Source organism: Episyrphus balteatus, chromosome 1 (genome assembly GCF_945859705.1).
Source record: "Episyrphus balteatus chromosome 1, idEpiBalt1.1, whole genome shotgun sequence".
NCBI classification, from domain to species: domain Eukaryota; kingdom Metazoa; phylum Arthropoda; class Insecta; order Diptera; family Syrphidae; genus Episyrphus; species Episyrphus balteatus.
In genome coordinates, this window is record NC_079134.1 from 70,581,194 (window position 1) to 70,600,909 (window position 19,716).

The 19,716-nt window shown below is 34.0% G+C and overlaps 1 protein-coding gene across 6 annotated transcripts in view; it reads left to right on the top strand.

Moving 5' to 3' along the window:
- The window catches only part of LOC129905976 (insulin receptor substrate 1), a 130,582-nt gene extending 111,669 nt beyond the window's left edge, over positions 1-18,913 (top strand). For all 6 annotated transcript variants that reach the window (XM_055981604.1, XM_055981603.1, XM_055981605.1 and 3 more), the window contains 3 exons: positions 15,531-15,834; positions 15,910-16,476; positions 16,538-18,913. In XM_055981604.1, coding sequence (XP_055837579.1) covers positions 15,531-15,834; positions 15,910-16,476; positions 16,538-18,620 — 2,954 coding nt within the window. In that variant the 3' untranslated portion in view covers positions 18,621-18,913. The remainder of the gene's footprint in view (positions 1-15,530; positions 15,835-15,909; positions 16,477-16,537) is intronic.
- Positions 18,914-19,716: the final 803 nt, after the last annotated feature.

A 19,716-nucleotide genomic window follows, 5' to 3' on the forward strand; every position in this document is an offset into this window, starting at 1 on the left:
GCCAGTTCCACCAGTTAGTGTACCGACTCCCAGTCAACCACCTGTTAACAATGTACAACCACCGACGTCAAATCAATTCCACGTAGTTCCACCACCAGTTGCTAGTTATAACCCTGCTCCTGCAGGGCCACCACCATTGTATGCAAATTCTTTAGCTGATCAAGGTAGAAGTGCGTTTGTACCAGTAGGGCGTCAAGGTAGAAATAATCCAATTCAGTCGACTGCGCCGGAAATACCTTTCCAACCGCAGTATAATCCTCTAGTTTTTGGGAGTTATCAAACTCCATTTACACCTTTCCCTTATCCACCTCCAGTTATAAGTCCATTTATGACTTCTGGATATCGAGCTCCAACAAGGTTAGATAAGTGGGGTATAGGGAAGTTCGACGGCCTGTCGGACCACCTGACAGTCGAAAACTTCGTGGTTAGGGTAGAGCAGCAGCAGAAGCGGCATGCGTCTCCGTGGAAGGAGGTACTGAGAGACTTCCACCAATTGCTCTCGGGTCCGGCATTAGATTGGTTCTGGCAGTACCAAGGAGACAAAGATTTAGATTGGCCAACCTTAAAAGAAGCTTTGCTAAGCCGATACCAAAACCCCCTTACTGATATAGAAATCGTACGGAATATTATAAAACGGAAACAAAATCCAAACGAAAGTAGTGAGGAATTCTTCGTAGCGATAAACAAAATGAGGTACCAGTTGCGAATGGCAATTCCAGAAGCTGATATAGTAAAGGTATTAAAACGAAACCTCAACGACAAATTAAGAAATTTGGTTTTCCCTCAAGCAATCTTTTCCCTTGATCAGCTGAGACATGTTTGCAAGGAAGTAGAAGCTGCGTTTCCGAAAAAGGATAGTGAACTGCCGAAGCCAACTGGTAGGCCTTCAGCTAGGTATGGTGTGAACGAGCTGGAGTATGAAGATGAATACCAGCCTTCGGAGGAACGACTAGCGGCTTATCAGTTTGGTCAGACACGTTCGAAAAACCCTCCTCGGAAACAGGCTGATGCTTCCACTCTTGAGTGTTGGAACTGCAAGGAGCAGGGCAACACTTGGTTCAACTGCCCTTCCGAAAGACGAGTCCATTGCTATAACTGTGGTCTAGAAGGTTTCTATACGACTAATTGTACGAGATGTCTTTCGGAAAACAGAGTGAGGGACGCGAAGGCTTCGGGGGAATCGCGTTCGACCCAAAAGTAGTACCCCCGATAATAAATAATAATGAAAAAGAAACTAGTTTAAAAACTCTTCCACCGGGGGAAGTGCAAAAAATTAAAATTTTAAAACGTGAAGATGAAGGTATAAGTGTAGATTTTGAAGAAAAAGAGAAGAACTTATTCCAAATAAGGCCGTTACATATCCGTCTCCAAGAATACGAACGCGCCAAAGAGAGAATTTTTAATAGTAAGATTAGTATACCATCTAAAGAAATTTTTAAATGTAGGGAAAGATACCGAGCGCGAAGAGCAAATAAAATAAAAATGTCTTCGATTTTAAATTTATCCTCAGATCCTCGACCCTATGCTAGAATTAAATTGGGACAAAAAGAAGTTTTTGGTTTGCTCGACAGTGGAGCCAGCGTAAGCATATTAGGGAAAAATTGTATGCAGCTAGTCAAAGAGCTCGGTTGTCGAGTAACTCCCTTTAAATCCGGAGTGAAAACGGCTGACGGTAAAAGTCAGCCGATAGAAGGTAAAATCGAAATTAAAGTTCGTCATAATGACCAAGAAAAGGAGCTCACGTTTTTCCTCGTTCCTAACTTGGATCAAGAGATCTACCTAGGAGTTGACTTTTGGAGAGCGTTCAAGTTAGCACCTGGAATTGTTAGTAGTGTCTCTCTCGAAGAAAATTCTGAAGTGCTGAACGCTCACCAGTTGAGTATCGATCAGCAGGCCAGACTGGATACAGTCAGGCAGAAATTTTTATGTTTCGACCGGGATGGTCTTGGAAAGACGACGTTGATGGAGCACGTCATAGATACTGGAGATGCGCTCCCTGTGAAACAGCGTCACTACCCTGTCTCTCCAGCGATACAAGCCATTTTGTATGAAGAGCTAGATCGGATGTTGAGTCTCGGCGTTATAGAAGTAAGTGAAAGCCCGTGGTGTTCGCCAGTGGTTCTCTTGCGGAAACCAGGCAAAAATAGACTTTGCCTGGATTCTCGTAAGGTGAATTCACTGACGAAGAAAAATGCTAATCCACTTCCACATATCGAGGGACTTCTCAGCCGACTACCGGATACATACTACATTAGTAGTATTGATCTAAAGGAAGCATTTTGGCAAATACCGTTGGAGAAACAGAGTAGAGAAAAGACTGCCTTTGCGGTACCGGGAAGACCCTTGTACCAATTTACTGTTATGCCCTTTGGACTATGTAATGCAGCCCAAAGGTTATGCCAGTTGATGGACAAGGTGATTCCTGCACGACTTAGGGATCGTGTATTCGTGTATCTGGACGATTTGCTTATCATGGCGCCGGATTTCGAGACGCATATCGCCCTGTTAAGCGAAGTAGCCGACTGCTTACGCAAAGCGAATCTTACCATCAACATGAAGAAATCCAAGTTTTGCTTCAAGGAGTTGAAATACTTGGGCTTCATAGTTGGTGGTGGACGGCTTAAAACCGACCCTGGCAAGGTGGAGGCGATAGTGGATTTTCCACTTCCCAAAACCCAAAAACAGGTTCGGCGGTTACTTGGTTTAGCAGGCTGGTATCGGAAATTCATAAAGAATTTCTCTAGCCTGACTGCACCCCTGACGGATCTGCTGGGGAAGAAAAATGTAAAATTTAAAATGACGGAGGAAGCACTGAAGGCGTTTGAGGAACTGAAAAGTGCTTTGACTTCGGCTCCAGTTCTTTCGCACCCGGACTTCACAAAAAGATTTTATATCCAATGTGATGCTTCGGATGCGGGGATCGGAGCCGTATTGTTCCAAAGAGACGAGGAGGACGGTGAAGTCCCTATAGCGTATATGTCGCAGAAATTTAATAAGAGCCAGAGAAACTACAGTGTGACCGAGAAGGAGTGTATGGCCGCGGTGATGGCTGTGAAGAAATTCAGGCCGTATGTCGAAGGCATGGACTTCACTGTCATTACTGACCACTCCAGCCTTCAGTGGCTGATGAGCATGAAGGATTTGAGTGGAAAACTCGCAAGGTGGAGTTTGTCATTGCAGACCTATGTCTTCGACATACAGCACCGTAAAGGTAGCCAGAATGTAGTACCGGATACTCTTTCTCGGGTACACGTAGATTCTCTGGACTTGGAAGACGTTGCCCCGTGGATTGACTTAGAGTCAGAAGAATTTCAGTCGGAAGAATATTTAAAGCTTATTAAAACTATAAACGAGCGTAAAAATGAACTTCCCGATTTAAAAATTGAAGAAGGATATGTCTATAAGAAAGCTTTTAGAAGGTTAGGCGAAGAAGAAATGCTAGAGCACTCTTGGTTGCTTTGGGTTCCAACCGAATTGACTGAAGCAATTTTGTATAGGGCCCATGATCCACCGAAATCCGCACATGGTGGGATTTCGAAAACTTTGAACCGTATTAGGCAGTTTTTCTTCTGGCCTAATATGACTGTGCATGTGCGTGATTATGTTTCTAATTGTAGTGTATGTAAACAATGTAAAGCGTCTAACCAAGTATCTCGTCCCCCGATCGTGACCTCTTATTGTAGTAATCGTCCATTTGAAAAACTGTATATAGACTTTTTAGGACCTTATCCGAGGTCAAAATTAGGAAATGTATACGTGTTTGTTGTTTTAGACCATTTGTCCAAATTTGTTTTGTTGAAAGCGTTAAGAAAAGCAGATACGATTAGTGTGTTAAAATTTTTAAAAGAAGAGGTGATTAATATGTTTGGAGTTCCAAACATAATCCACTCCGATAACGGAAAACAATTTTGTGCCAAAGAGTTCCAAAATTTTGTTTCAAAATATGGCATAAGACATTTTAGAACTGCGAACTATGCACCGCAATCGAATGCGTCGGAGAGGGTTAACCGCTCATTGCTAGCCGCTATCCGATCATACCTGAAACATGATCAAAAAGATTGGGATTCCCACCTTGGAGATATAGCATGTGCATTAAGGAGTGCGGTTCATAGCGCTATTGGTGTATCACCTTATTATGCTTTATTTGGTACTAACATGATGATGCACGGTAGTAGTTATGAGCTTGCGAGAAAGTTGAACGCGATAGACGATAATGAGTTGTTAACTCTTCCCCGACAAAATCGATTGCAGTGCATAAGGAATCAGATTCGAGAAAATATTATGAAGGCTAATGACAAATCCGCGAGAACATATAATGTTCGAACTAAGAATGTTCGTTATATCCCTGGACAAGAGGTGTACCGGAGGAATTTTGTACTAAGTGACTCGTCAAAATATCTTTCGGCGAAACTTTCACCAAAATACATAAAGTGCCGAGTAGTAAAACAAGTTGGCAATCACATGTACGAACTTGAAAATCTTAATGGTAAACGAATCGGTATATTCCACGTGAAAGACCTCAAGCAATAGACAATTTTATATATTTATCCGCAAATGCCGTTTAAAATACTCGAAAAAGTTTTCACGATTCGTAGACAATTTTGTAATAAGAGATGAAAAAAACAAAATAAAACAAAACAAAATAAACCTCATGTTCGAAACACCCTGTGTCGAAATAATTTCCCAACGATGTTGATATAAAAGATTAAAAAAATGTTTGCTGTATTAAATTTATATGTTTATTGCATGCCTTTAAATTATTTTATATGTTATGTGTTATTTTATGTTTACTGTTGAATGTTATTTATTTATTAACTTTTAACTTATTTTTAACTAACTGTGATATTAGCTTAGTAATAGTAATTAGTATGAGCATCTGTGATTTCTAGAGATAATTTACTAACCACTTGCCCTGTGATATTTTTAATTTTTTTTATAATTGACTGATAGCTTAGGTACTAACATTAATACTGTGATAATATTTTTAATTTTTTTTATTTTATTTGTATAAGTTATTTTAATAGTTTTACAAAAAGTATAATCTGTGATATTTAGTATAAGTTTAGTTTAATTACTTAATTTAATCAAAATCTGTGATATCTACTTTTATTTAATTTATTCTAACGTAGTAATTTTTACTTATTTATTTAATTTTATGTTCTTTATAACTTTGATACAAGTCCAGTGTCTTTAATATTTATTTTTCTTGTACTATGGTAGTTATGCGCGATTTTTACTTATTTATTTAATTTTTGTTCGTTATAACTATGATACCAGTCCACTGTGTCTTTACTATTCATTTTTCTGGTATCATTTAAGTTATGCATGATTTATTGTTAAATGTAATATTAGATTTTTTTTTTTAAACCAAATACGTGACCTTTAAATGTCAGGCCAGTTCTTATAAATAACTAAAATAAAACTTATAATTAATCACTCACCGGTTTTTCTCTCCACTTCTGCAAGGTAGAAAGGGGGTAGGAAATATGATGTCTAAAGTTGAACTAAGTTGGCCTTGAATTCTGGATCCTGTATAAAGTTGTCTGCAAATAGAAAAATTATTATAATTAAAGCTAATAGAAAGAAATAACAGCACTTACCTGTACAGTTTTATCCGCGTCATGAGTTATTTTATGATTATAAACTATTAAGCTTAATTTAAGCCCGGCTTATAACATGGGTTGCTCCCCACAGACATAGATTTAGTTCAATCAATTCCAAAATTTTAGTTAAACAATTTTTTTGTTTGGCAACAAAACCCTTTCGCATGGATTTGGGTTTCATTATAACAAAAAAAAAATCTATTTTCACCGGCCGAGAATTTTTTTTTGTTTCCACAATTTCACCGGGTGAGAATGTTCACCACGATGAGTATCCCTGTTTGTAATTTTGAGAACTTTCACTACCAAACTACGACCACGTGCTCTGAGTCCATGAGAAACCAGTTCAATAATGCGATGCTGTAAATCCAATTAGAAAAATTATTCAATTAATATATTAATATCGACATGCTAATTGAATTTTTCTTACCTTTTTTTTTACCGAATAATCCTATAGAAATTTAATTCCCAGGCGACTTTTTTGTTTCACTTTTTTGTTTCACGAAATTTTCGCCGAAGAAATTTTGTTGCGGACGCCTGTTGCTGCTGAAAAAAAAAAAAAAACCCGATGTAAACAAACCTCATAGAAACACCAATTTACAAGAAAAAACTGAACAACTTACCTTAAATGACGAATCCTGTTCTTCTTTAGGAAGTAGGAAGTACCTGAAAGAAATGTAAAAGAAAAAAAAAAAGGAAATACCTTGAAAATATTAAATAAATTTAATACTCACCAAGTTGCTGCCATCTTGCCCTCCTTCTTCGTGTTGTTTTCAGAATGTAGAATGTCAATCATGAATGTATAGACCTTTGACAATTTATTACATAGATTGGTTACCCATAGATAATAATAACCGAGAAGATTGGCTTTCCAGTACTGGAATATGATTGGCTGGAAAGCTAACTCGGTGAAAACTGTACTAGAGCAAAATGAGTTAGGAAATCTATGGTTAGAGTAGAACCAATATTTAAATTAAAAGTTACTATTTCTGTCATCAACCATTATATGCGAACTGTTTTTACACCAACAGAAGGTGAACAAAAATTCGTTTGTTATACGTGTTACATTTTTTTGTTATAACTTTTATACTCACCCGGTTTTGTACGTCTTGTTTTGTTTATTTATATAAATCGTTCTTCTGGTAAACTATTTCATCATTCGGTCCAAGTCATTTTACGTTTACACATGTCATTTTTGCTGTTTACACGTGACGTTTTGTACTGTCAGCCTAAATATAACTCCGTTTTATGTGTTTTCGCGTTTCTTTCGGTGTTTTTCGTATAATAATTGCAATTTCGAGTCTCCACTATGGTTCATGTCAAAGTGCCATCGTGTTTTAAATGTTTTTGGAAAATCTTAAAATTACGCACGGTAAAGATAAAAATAGTTGAATACCTAGTTTTTATTAGGCTCTAGGCTCAGTAAATGGTATTTAACCAAAAATACTGGTAAAAAAAATATTTTTTGATCCTAGCGCCATCTTCACTCGGGAGTGAAAACAAACCCAGCGTCTGAACTACCCTGCCAGTATTTCTGAACACACCCCCGCTGAATATAAAAAAATATTAAAATTAAAACAGAGAGGGACAGTTATATATCGAAATTAGAATATATTTTTTTATGATTGTATAGGTATGTTTTAATGAAATATATGGACATCGGATGATATTATGCAGTTAAGGAAGTCATACGATTAATGTTTTTTTTATCTTAGCAAATAGCTTTTATACAAACATTCTCGTCTCTTTCTTACTTTCTCAAAAGAGTAAAATCATAAAAGTCAGTTCGTTAGACATTTATCGAAAGTCATTCTATGGAATAAGAATACCTATCCAAGACACAAGTGGTGAAAATTTTAAATATATTTTCTGAAGAAAATACCCCTATAACAAGTGGTGATTTTTTTTTTAAATTTAATTGCGCGAAACGCCAAAATAAAAAAGAAACAAAAATTGGAAATTTTTCGTATATAATTGTGGTGCGTTTAATAATTTTTTTTTAATTTTTGTGATTATTTATTGAATTTTTTTTTGGTGTCCATTTTGGAAATTTTTAGAAGAATCTCCATACTCTCATCACTCGTCTCCACGACGAATTAGAATCCTAACGGAAACAAAAAAAATTATAATAGGAATAAAGTGGTGAGTTTTAGAAAATTTCAATTTTTATTATATACCAAAATTACAAGTGGTTAAAATTAACAGGTTGATTTTCGGCGGTCCCAGGTACCCGTTTTAGAACTGGGCCGCCGCACGTTTTTATTTATTATAAAAATGTTGAGGATTATTTTTATGGGATAATCCATACTGCCCGAACCGTGACTCCTGCACCCCAAATTTATCTACTCGCTTTCTGGATCTGGACCACAAAAAAAAAGAGGGGTTAGAAGCTCCAACAAAAGTGGTCGGTTGTCGGACACAGCCATCAAAGTCGCCCGTCCACCGGAGCACCCCGATCTCAGATAGTCCTGGTTGGCTGCCGCCAATTAGCCCCAGTAAGGATCCGCCTAGAAAGAAAGAGTAAAACAAAAATCAATAGAAAGGTCACAGTGAGTCTTTAAAAATAAGATTTTGGAAAGAAAATTTTTTTGAGACAAAATAAAATCAACCCCTATCCGAGGAACAAGGAGGAGATTTTTGTGTTTGTGTTTGTCCTATAAATTATATAAAATTTTGTTAATCGAGGCGGAAGTTTGAAGTTACATTACCTTAGTTTTTTTTGTTAATTTAGTTTTCTTATTTTGTCTATAAAGTGTTTGGAAAAATTCTCGAGTGTCGACGGGGTTCCTCTAAATAGTTTTTTTAATTGCATTTTTTAGCTACCTTTACAGAGCTCTCTAGGGGTAGGGTGAATTTTTGCTATTTTTTGTATTTCGATTAAGTTGTTAGTAGGGCCCTAAAAGCTGGTCCAAGTTTTTTTTGATACATTTTTTGACATTTTTGAGAAGAGTTTCAATTCACTGTCATAAATTGATAATATAACTTTTTGTATGTTTATATCTTTTGTTAAATTTTCTTTTTTTGATTAATTTCTTGTTTAATTTAAGATCATTTTGCCTTCTAAATTATTCAGTCACCTAAATAAACTTCAAGTCGCCTAAAAAAAGTTGAAATGATTTTGTTTCTTTGTTCCGATAGTGTGAACATGTGTGTTTGAAGACAATTTTCAGGGGTGCCACGGTAGCGGAGTTTCAGTGAAGATGATATGATCTGAAACCGATCATCCACCATCTTGGGGGAATCCAAACATGGCCGCGGATTTCCATGGTTGGGAGGGAATAGGCCACACTGCATCAACATCCGCAGTGCCCTTGAGATGATAGTCCGTCTGCTGTCACATTTTTCAAAAACGGTTTTTTTTCGATTTTTGTTCTCGGCCTGATTTATGTTTTTGTTTGCAGGTGAGGTTAAGTTTCGGGGGCAAGATCCCCCCCATCCGGCGAGCTTATGCCGTGCATCGCAAGCAGGCCACGTCCTCCGGAACTTAGCATTCCTTCCTTTCTTTTCCAAACACTTCCTTTTCTTATTTCCTACCTCATCCTATTTCCTACCTTACCGACCTACCTACACCTCCTCCGCTCCTCTTGCCTCGCAATAATTGTGATAAAAAATTATTTCAAAATAATTTATTTTGTGAAGCAAACTCAAAATAATAACATTTTCTTCAAATGCTCATTAAATTTTTCATGTTATTAGCACTATACACCACCAAAAAACAAACATCAAAACAATAACAAAAAAACAACTCACTTTTTTTCGGAGATTCTGAGATTTGGATTCATTTCTCAGTTTTCTTTCGCTTTCAGCTCCATCGATCCTCTGTCGATTAAATTTCATTGCTAGTCAGTATAGTTTGAGAAGGCAGTTGCCAATTTCTAACATTTACAGTAGATCGAACTACGGTGCTAATAGCCCTTTAAATCTTTTAATTAATATTTACAATGAAAATTCAAATATAAATAACTCCAGCATTGACAATATAAAATCACTTAACTTTAAAAAAATATTCTTTATTCAAAATAACCCATAATGTACATTAGATGTAAGTTTTTCTTTTAGTTTTGTAATAATATAATACCTATATATGTATGTAATTTTAATTTTAAGAAAATGTACCTATGTATAACGTTAGCATTTAACGAATAAACTTATTATTTAATTCTTGTTTGCTTATCGTTTTAAAGTTTGTTTTTTGGTGGTGTCATTGAATAATTATATATAGAAGTGACACCGGAAAAAACGTCCGCTATGTTTGAGGGGTGGAGCCACAATCGTTTGAGGAGTGGCGCCACAATCGTTTTAGGATTGTGTATTCGATGGCCGAAAAATCCCTCAAAAGGACTTTTGGTTACTAAGCAACCACATCTACAATATTATTTATATTTGGTGGATTTGTATTAGTTTTGTTTTGTGCTAGTAGTGTGTTTTTTTATTTTTGTTTCTGTAATATTGAAATTGAATTTATTTTAAATTTTTGTATTATTTTGAATTGAATATTTATTTTTGAATGTTTGATTCTTATGTATATTTGAAAGGATTTTGTTTTTATTAACGACAAGAAGATTTTCTTCAGTTATAGAAGTGTTTATTTTATTTGATTAGGGTGCTTTTTGTAATAACATCTAGGCCAAAGTTGTAGTTCACATTATGTGAATGTTTTCCACATGCACTGTGGCATATACTTACTATTTTCTTAAACCGCATAATGCAAGAGTAGGTTAGGATCAAGTTCATACAATATGGCCATATTTCACATTATTTTAAAGTATTTTAATACATATGTATTTCAAATTATTTTAATACAATACGAAACAACCTCGTTTTTTTTTCTTTAAACTGATTTATGTTTGCAAACAAGAACTTTGGATATACGGCTTTGTTCAAATTTGCAACTGCAAATGAAAATTTAAAGTTTTTATAAAATGTTAAATTTTGAAAAAAAAAAATCTTTTCGTACCATTTTTGGATACTTTTCTTTATTTTTAATTAAAACATTTTTTTATCTAAAATTTAAACGATATTTATTAATAAAATGTTCAAATAAACTCAAAAGGTAAAAAGGCCTATTTTGATCGCAAATGCAAGAAAATGTGGTTTTTGGATAGTTCCAATGATTTTTCTATTTCACCATTTGAAATAAATACATATTTGGTTCTAAGATTCTAAAACTAGAAGAATGTAGCTTTTACATGCTTTTTAGTTTGTCATGATATAGTCAAGCTATGCATTCGTTCAAAAAAAAAGTTGAGATAACAATCAGACATGGGATTACTATAGCCCTGCTCCACTGGAGGTGGTAGTCTGCTAATAGTAGATTTTTTGTTTAATCTAGTACTATCATCTACCTACTCATGCTCTTCTTCCCGAGTGGGTACGATTTGTATTGAATTCGTTGAAAGTGCGTTCCATTGAAAACCGCTAGTTAACTACTAGTAGTACTTTGCCACCTCCCAAAGGGAGAGGGCTTATAATAGAGAATGCAAAAAAGTGGGTCACGGAATTTCCGTTTGTCTATCTGTCTACAGCTAAACGGATCTACCGATTAACATCAAACTTGGTATGAAGCATTTTTTGCAGAATCTCCAGAGGGGTTTTTAGAACTAATTTTTTTTACCAACAATAACGATACCTGTCATAAACCAATTTCGGAAATGTTTAATTTTCTCGAAAACAGTACCAGTGATTTTGTTTAAAAAAATTATATACCTAATAGTTTTTGGGCAATCATGGAAATTTTTTAAAATTATTATTAACCTACCGGAGAACCGTGCCAAACTAACAATTTAATTTCAACGAATTTTCTATACAGAAGCATTTATATAGTTTAGATATAAAACAGAAAGAAAATTTGGGAAAATAATAGTTTTTGGATTAGTAATTTCTACGAAATTGCATACCAATTTTATTTTTGAATTTTGTTTTTAATTTATTTATAAGGTTCCAAAGATTTTGATTTTTTTTTTGTCTAAAAATCTATCTTAGTACCTAAAAGAAATCAAATCAAATAGGTACTTGTTTTTGAGCTATCACGAATTTTGCTTTGTTCCTTTAACTTTTTGGGCTAGTGTATAAAAACAACTCAGGTTAAAAGCTAATGCTCGGTTAAATTATATGGTTATGAAACTCAACTATTAAATTTAGCCCAGCGTTAGCCTTTAACCTGAGTATTAAATTGTTTATATTGGTTGAGAGAAATATGTATAATTCAGTTAAATATTTAAGTGAGCCTTTAATTTGATTATTGGTAAGGCTCATAGAAAATAAAATTTAGTAATGATAAGTTTTGGTAAATAATAGTAATAATAGCCTAATAGTAAGTGAATGTATAAGCGCGTCGAATGTTCGGTATTCGACCGAATCATTATTCGCAGCATCTCTAGTTGGTACCGTAAAAAAATTTCAATTTCCCCTCCTTGGAATCAAAAATAAACAAAAAGTTTGAACCAAATCGACTTATTGCTCTTACCTGATTTTACTTGTTTATTGCTCTACTTTTACTTCGGCTTAAACTGTCACATAAGGATTTATGTTGTAATTAAATGCTTAAGTTTCGGTTCAGCAAAAAAAGGCTCTAATTGTTACACATTTCATAATATTCCAAAACAAAATATAATATAAAAAAATAGCAATCTCTGTGGGGATACGACCTCAGAAAGCAGAGTTAAAGAGCAATCACCTTGTCACCTACGCTAATAGGACTATTGAGATAAGGGTAACTTTCATGCCTTATAAGCTATAACGTGCCTAGGATATACAACAATAATATTTAATTTTGTTCAAATTCTCGTCATTAATAAAAAATTTCTTGTTTTTAGTTTCGAGTTACTATGGATACATTTATAATGTCAACTAACTTTTCAATATTTTTGTTTGATATTTGTGTAATTTTGTATGTATGAGTAAAATTTCCATATTTTTTTTTTCTATTATAGGATGCCGACGTGTCGATACGATTTATTTTTATTTGATATTTGTTTCCTTATGTTTGTATTAGTGAAATTTCCTTTTTTAAAAACAAATTTTTGGAAACATAATTTTCTAGGACAAGCTCCATTCTTTCTGGGGATTTTTTAGTACATCTGATTGCCAAAACAAATAAAATTGTGTGGCGCTAGAAACTATCGGTGTCACTTCTATATATAATTATTCAATGGTGGTGTGCTGTTATAAAAATGCTAAAAACTTGAAAATGGAAATGAAAATTTGAAGAAATTGTTACTGTTTTGAGCTTGCTTCACAAAATAACTTTTTTTGAAATAATTTTTATCACAATTTATTATTTGAAGAAAAGTTGCAACTGTGTGAAGTTGCAGTTGAAGTTTTTGATTTGAAAAAAAAATTGGATTCATGTGAGAAACTTGTCCCACAAAATTATTTTGCTCTGTTTTAAAATGATATGGAGCCCACAGAGATTTTTTCTTGGTGGGACGCGCCTATTAAATAAGAAGAGAAAAAGTATTCTTGTGTTCTCTTATCGGGAGCGCTTCATTCGCGCTGCATTTTTGCAGATTTAAGAATTTGTGTACACAATAAAGGAGGAGCAAAAAAAAAGTTATCTGCATTTTATTTTCTTATTCTTTTGTGCAGGGGTACGTTTCTTGTTCGACTTGGGAATGAGAAAACTGCAAAAATATGAAATGAAGAGCAAAAAATGCATTCATTGCGTTTTGTGTATGTAGGAATTGTATAAGAATTGGTTTACAATGATGTTGTTTTGATTTTTCTGTTCTGCTTGAAACTACAGTACATTCTCGATTAACGCAACTAATTAGAACAAGGGTGGTTGCAATCATGGTATACCATGGGTTGCAATGACCGAGGTTGATAAAAAGTGGAATGCAATAGCTTTACCGCGGCAGTCCCCGAGTGCCACAAGTCTTTTTTATTTAATTTTTAAATTAAGATAAAACGTGAACAATCATTTAGGGGTCACCATGAATAGTTCTCAACGAAATACCAAAACACAACATTCCATTATGAATATCAAAAAACGAACTATTTTACTGAATAAAAACTAAACTACGTTACAGCTACATATACATATATGTATGTCTTATATCTAACTTACTTCTACAGATAAGACTATTTACATAGATAACAAACTTTACATAGTGAAAAACTATGTGTTTTATGTGTTCATTAGACAAAAAGTATAACTTTACAGTGTTTTTCAAGGTTGAGACCCTTTTTGTTTTAAAGCTGTATATATGTGGAACCAAAAAGTGTTTTATCTTTTTGCGCACAGGTGCGACACTCATACAAAATTTTTCGTATTCTAGAAATTAGGAAAAAACAAATTTTTGATATTTAGATTTCAAAAATCAAAATTAAGCGTTTGTTGCATGTTTTCCTTCGTTATGGATAATTTTAATAATTTTTCATTTTCTGAAGAGGCAATTAAGTCAATAAAGGCAGCCTTCAAAACTTTATACTTGAGGTTTGACGAAAAAATGGCCAAATGTGGTCGTAATAGAGAACGCTTTGAAAGCAATAATTGTGATTGGTTATCATCTATAACATCTTCGTCACAAACCTGCTACATTTGCGCAGAAAAACCATCTGAAAAACCATCAGCTTATAGACTAGATGTTAAAGTTTGGCAGGTTAGAGATCAAGGGTCAAAGCAAGAACAAATTGATTCAAGATAGATTTAGAGCTGAAACTCAACAGCCCGGCAACACAAATGATGGCAACACGGCCAGAAGATTTTTTAGAGATGCAGAAAAAACTGCTGAAATTACAGGTATCGATATTGAAATCATAAAAAAGTTTCACATTATTTTAGAAGCCCTTGGGTCTGGGTATGTAATTGACGTAGATTCCTTTGAAACATTTGCAAGAGAAACGAGGGAGCTATATATCAGAAACTATAGCTGGTTTTATATGCCAGCATGTATTCATGAAGTTAAATATTAAAAACCATTTTTGATAGTGGCACTGTTAAAGCTAAGGGTATGGAAAATAGCAAAAAAATAAAAATCTTATTAGAAAGTAGTTTCCTTATTTTTCAATTTTCTCAAAAACTAGAAGGCGTAGGAACATATGGTTTCCAGTGTTTAATAATGAGTGAATTAAAGCAGTTGGATTTATCAATCAATTTTGTATTGACATCCACAGTCTTTTAAAATATAGTCCTCTATGTGTTTTTTAAAACTTTTTTTTCCCAAATTTTGACTTTGAAATTGGTTATTTCAAAAACTATTTATTAAAATAACTTGATTTAAAAATAGGAATTTAGTATAAAATGTTGGCTTTTGAAAAAGGTATCATTCATAACTGTAAGTGTTGCCATCGTTTTTAAATAATTTTTTCTCAATTTTAAGTAATTTTTTAGAATATTGCCCCTCCCTCTTAAAGGGAGGGGGGGAATTGACCCCCTCTCCTGTAGTAAGAAATGCTTGTATTTACCTCCTCTACATGAATTCGTTACAATTCTTCACCTTGTGAGTTATCGTACTTTTGCCCAAAAATGACCCCCATTAAACCTCTTTTGTTTAAAAATATGAAAGAATATTAACAAAATTGTTGTTTCATTTCATTTTGTATATATTTGTTATAAATTCTATAAAAAAAAATCCACGAAAAGTTATAATCTGTGAGCGTTATTAATTAAATCCCGCTAAATTTGCGAATTGTCACACTGTGCGACGCGACGGTGTGAAACAGAGAAACATTTGTTTGTAACATGATCCACACAGATTTGAGCCATAAACAAAATCTGTGTGAATCAAGCATACAAAGGATCTATGCCATATACCGTCGCCATCTACTTTGAACCTAAATATTTACATAACATCCCTATGGTCATAAAATATTATCTATATTTAAATGTTAGTACAATGATGTATAAATAGATAATTAAACAATAGTTTTAAAAATATCCTTATATATAATATAATAATAATAAATATAATTTCTTTAATTTTTCAGCCCTTAATAGAGATAGATGCGACAGTCTGCCTTCATCAAGAAACCGAAACAACTCAGAGAGTGGATATAACAAATGCGATAGTTCATCGATGCCTCCATCAAGAACAATGTCATCGTTAAGTACCGTGCCTAGTTTAACATTCAACAGACGTAGCCATAGTCCTTCAATAAACAACAATGCTTTAAGCCCATCTGTTGGCTGCTTAGAAAGTGATGGATCCACGTTGAGCATCGATGAAACTGACAGTTTAAAACAATGCCATCCTACGGACGATAATGCGAGTTTTGCAGCACGTTTCTATAGGTACACTTTAAATTCGTAAACAAATTAAAATAAAAACTAATAGTTAGAGCTTTACTAATATGATGTTATTTTTAGTTCCCACTCTCCCGGAGGGGTTATTCTCGAAGAAAATTGTGATGAATTTTCATGTGCAGAAAACAAAAACCAAAACATTGTACCATCATCGATATTGAATAAATCAAATATTTATGGTGGAATCGATTTACACGGAGGCTTGAATTCTACAAGGAATCGTTCAATCGATATTAAGAGTCAGTATTTAGATTTAGGTAATTCCATCAGCGAGTATATGGAAATGGATAACTCATCTAAAAGTCATTATATAAACAAGGACAACGCTACAAATAGTGAAACAGTGTGTTGTGATACTAATTTAGCTAGTGCTAAATGCAATAGCATTTCATATGAAAATAGTCGGACGCCAAGTTTCACAGAAGAAGCTGTAGATGGTTATGTTCATATGTCTCCTCAAACTTCAGATTATATCGATATGGAACAGTCGATGAAAAACATACGTTCATTTTCCAATACTAACCCAGGGACATCTTATGCTTCAGGTATACCCCTAAAGGGCATAAGTTTCGCTGAATATTCATTGGAAAAAATCAACCCAAAGATATTTCCAGATGAAGATGAAATGCTGTAAGTTTTAAATATACATATCTATAAATATATATTTTTATTTCATACTTTATATTTTAAGACCTCTTAAGGAACGACCTCCACGTGCCTATTCTGTTGGAAGTCGCATGGAACATCACAATCAAAAACTTCGCATTGAAGTTATTGGAAACTCTGAACAAAATCATTGCAGAGTTCGAGCATTTTCAGTTGGCTCCAGATCAAAAGTACCTCGATGTGATCTTCAACGTAATATATTGATGGCGAATGTGAGTAACGCAAAGAAAATAAATTTTGGAACAAGCAAAACATCAATTTCTAGCCAAGAACCTTCATCAGAAAGCACAGGAAGAGACAGAAAATCTTCAAGTGCACCTCTTTTAATACATAAAAGTCAAAACTCAGTCGATCGGATGGACGATCTAATGGAAATTGATTTTTCAAAAAATGTAGGTATTGGTTCGAATTCGCATTCATTGCAGTCAACAGGTGCCTCTTCCTTTAATATTATAAATTCTTCAAAAAATGGCCATTTCCGTGGTGGAGTTTTAGAAAGCTCTCCTGGTCAGATAACTTCCACCAATAAACCAAATAACAAACGTTCGGATCCAATACAAATTCGAAGAGATAATGGCTATCTAGAAATGCGACCTGTTATTTATTCTCAGTTCTCTGATAGTTATGATGAATCCACAGAATGCAATGTTTCAGTAAAAAAGCAAAGTGTATCACCGGAAGTATCTGGAAGTCTGGCACACCGAATGAAACTGGAGGATTCAAGGAAAATTGAAACCCCAGAAGGGTATTTAGAAATGTCATGGAGTGGCAAAAAAGATAATAGTTCGAGTTTTAAATCTTGGACCCCAACGTCTTCTATCTATGATAAAAAAGCTAAAAGCATTTCAAAAATGCAATCTTTATTGAACAATTGTGTTGTTAGCACTACGAGCAATACTTCAAAATTTTCAGTTTTGCAGGAACCAAACAAAATAGTACAGTACAGTCAAAAATCTGCATCAATTAAACCAGAAACGGCGCATCGCAAACGACTGCCAGATCTTATAAATAATTCATTCACTATTTCGGAAGAAAAAACTATCAACACTAATTTATCTGAAAAATTCAAACAAATTTTCATTCAATTTTCCTTGCAACATGATAAAGATTTTTCAAATTATAGTATCGACTTATCGACAGCCGATTACGAATGTTATAACTACTTACATTTTACTGTAGGTATTGAACGAAGAAATGCAGAAAAAACTGTTCCAGGAATAGACAACTCAAAAGACGATTACTGTAACCTCAAGGCAGGTCCTAATCATAGTTTACAAAAATTAAGTTCCTTACATACAAAAGCAGAAGTCGACGACAATAAATGCGGTCTAAATAAAATTGATTCTATTAACTCAATGTCTTCGAAAACAGAAATTGATAAAGATATTAATCGAGATTCAAAACGTACTCCAATTTCTTCATATTCACAACCGCTGCGGAATCATCGTTCAAATAATTCAAATCTAGAGTCAGGATATGAACTATTGCATATTTGTAGTGACAGTTCGTTGCAAACTAAAACAAATATATCGAGGCCAAGCTCAGTGAATAGTGACCGAATTTTTCCTATTGATAGGATGCAATACCGCCCTAATCCTGCGAACAACGATTTCTTGAAATCTAACTCAGTATCATCCTCACCAGCAGGTCTGTGTTTTTCATCATATCTATCGCAAAACAGTTGCGATAACAGGTGTCAAGAACCACTCAGGTCTGAAACTTTAAATAACAACGGTGAAGACAAAAAAATGAATACAGACTCTGCGTCATCAAAAGGACTAAAACAACATGATCTTACGTCCGGACAAAGGTCCCCCTCATCGAAAAGTGTTGCCGTGTCTCAGGCTCCGACGAACTCTGAACTTGAACTGCATTATGCAAGTCTCGATTTACCAATCAGTTCCATACACAATTCCATTAAAACAATTGGGGCCCTACATAATCCAGCGAAAACTTCGACCGCAGAAGACAACCAAACACGCCTTAGTCCAAACCCGAATCTAAATACCAACAATTCTTCCCAACAATCCGCTTTCACCTACGCGAAGATTGATTTTAATCAGTGTGAAATTAAAAAAATAAGATCTGTTACACAACACAATCTGTAAATGGTTACATACCAGTCTGTAAGGATACAAATTAGGAAAAAAAAAACTAAAAACAACTTCCACAATATTTTTTTAACTTAAATAATTGTAATTAATTAACTTGTTACCCTATACTTGGTGCAACATTTATAATTTTGTGTCCATACTCAGTGCAATATCGTCTTTTTCTTTTTAATATCCAATATAATATTAAGGACTAAACAAAAAAAATCTTTTATAAGATTCGAAAATTTGTGTTCTTGTTCTTATTGAAATTTTAATTAGTACACATGAAATAAAATCATTATGTAGAAGAGTGAGTTTAAAACTACTTTGTTCAAGATTTTTGTTTTCATTACCATAATGTAAGTACATACATAGATTTATAATATTTAAATTCTGAATAAAAAATATTTTAATATAATTTTTTTTTTAAAGAAAAATTATTTTTTACGAAGACATCAAATTTTAAATATAGATCGATCACATTTTCGGTGGGTTTATTTATTGACCTCGATTGTTTTTTAATCCTAGAAAGAAGAAAATTTGTTTCTTTTTTTCTGTTATTTTGTGCTATTCCGCTTAGTACAAAAATTTCAATTTTACGCATTTCTTTCCCATCTAGATACTGTGGCGAACCCTACTTTCTAATTTCTAAACTAAAAATAATTTTGTTTTAACTATACAACTGAATATAAAAGAAATGTACTAGAATAGCAAATGCCGGAAGGCTAATAGACATTTTAAAATGTTACGATTGAATTTAACTTTCTTCTCTTGGCTGACCTCGTGTGATACACACGTCTCATAAGTATCCTAAATTATATTATTATAATATTCATCTTCATTTAAAAATATTTTATGTTAAATAAAGTGGACTTTAGTATTGTACAACTATAATCTTTTATTCCGAAGTCATCAAAAGGTACTCCACTAATTATCTCCACAATTGGTGACCCCTCACTTTCTTTGCAAGAGCAAGTACAACAACTTAGCTTTCAGATGCAAGAGCTTATGAAAATTTCAAGAGGTAGAGAAAATTTTGATCGCCGTAGAAGTCGGAGTGCACATCGTTCAAGTACACCGCACTCATACTCTCGCGAACGGAATAAAAATG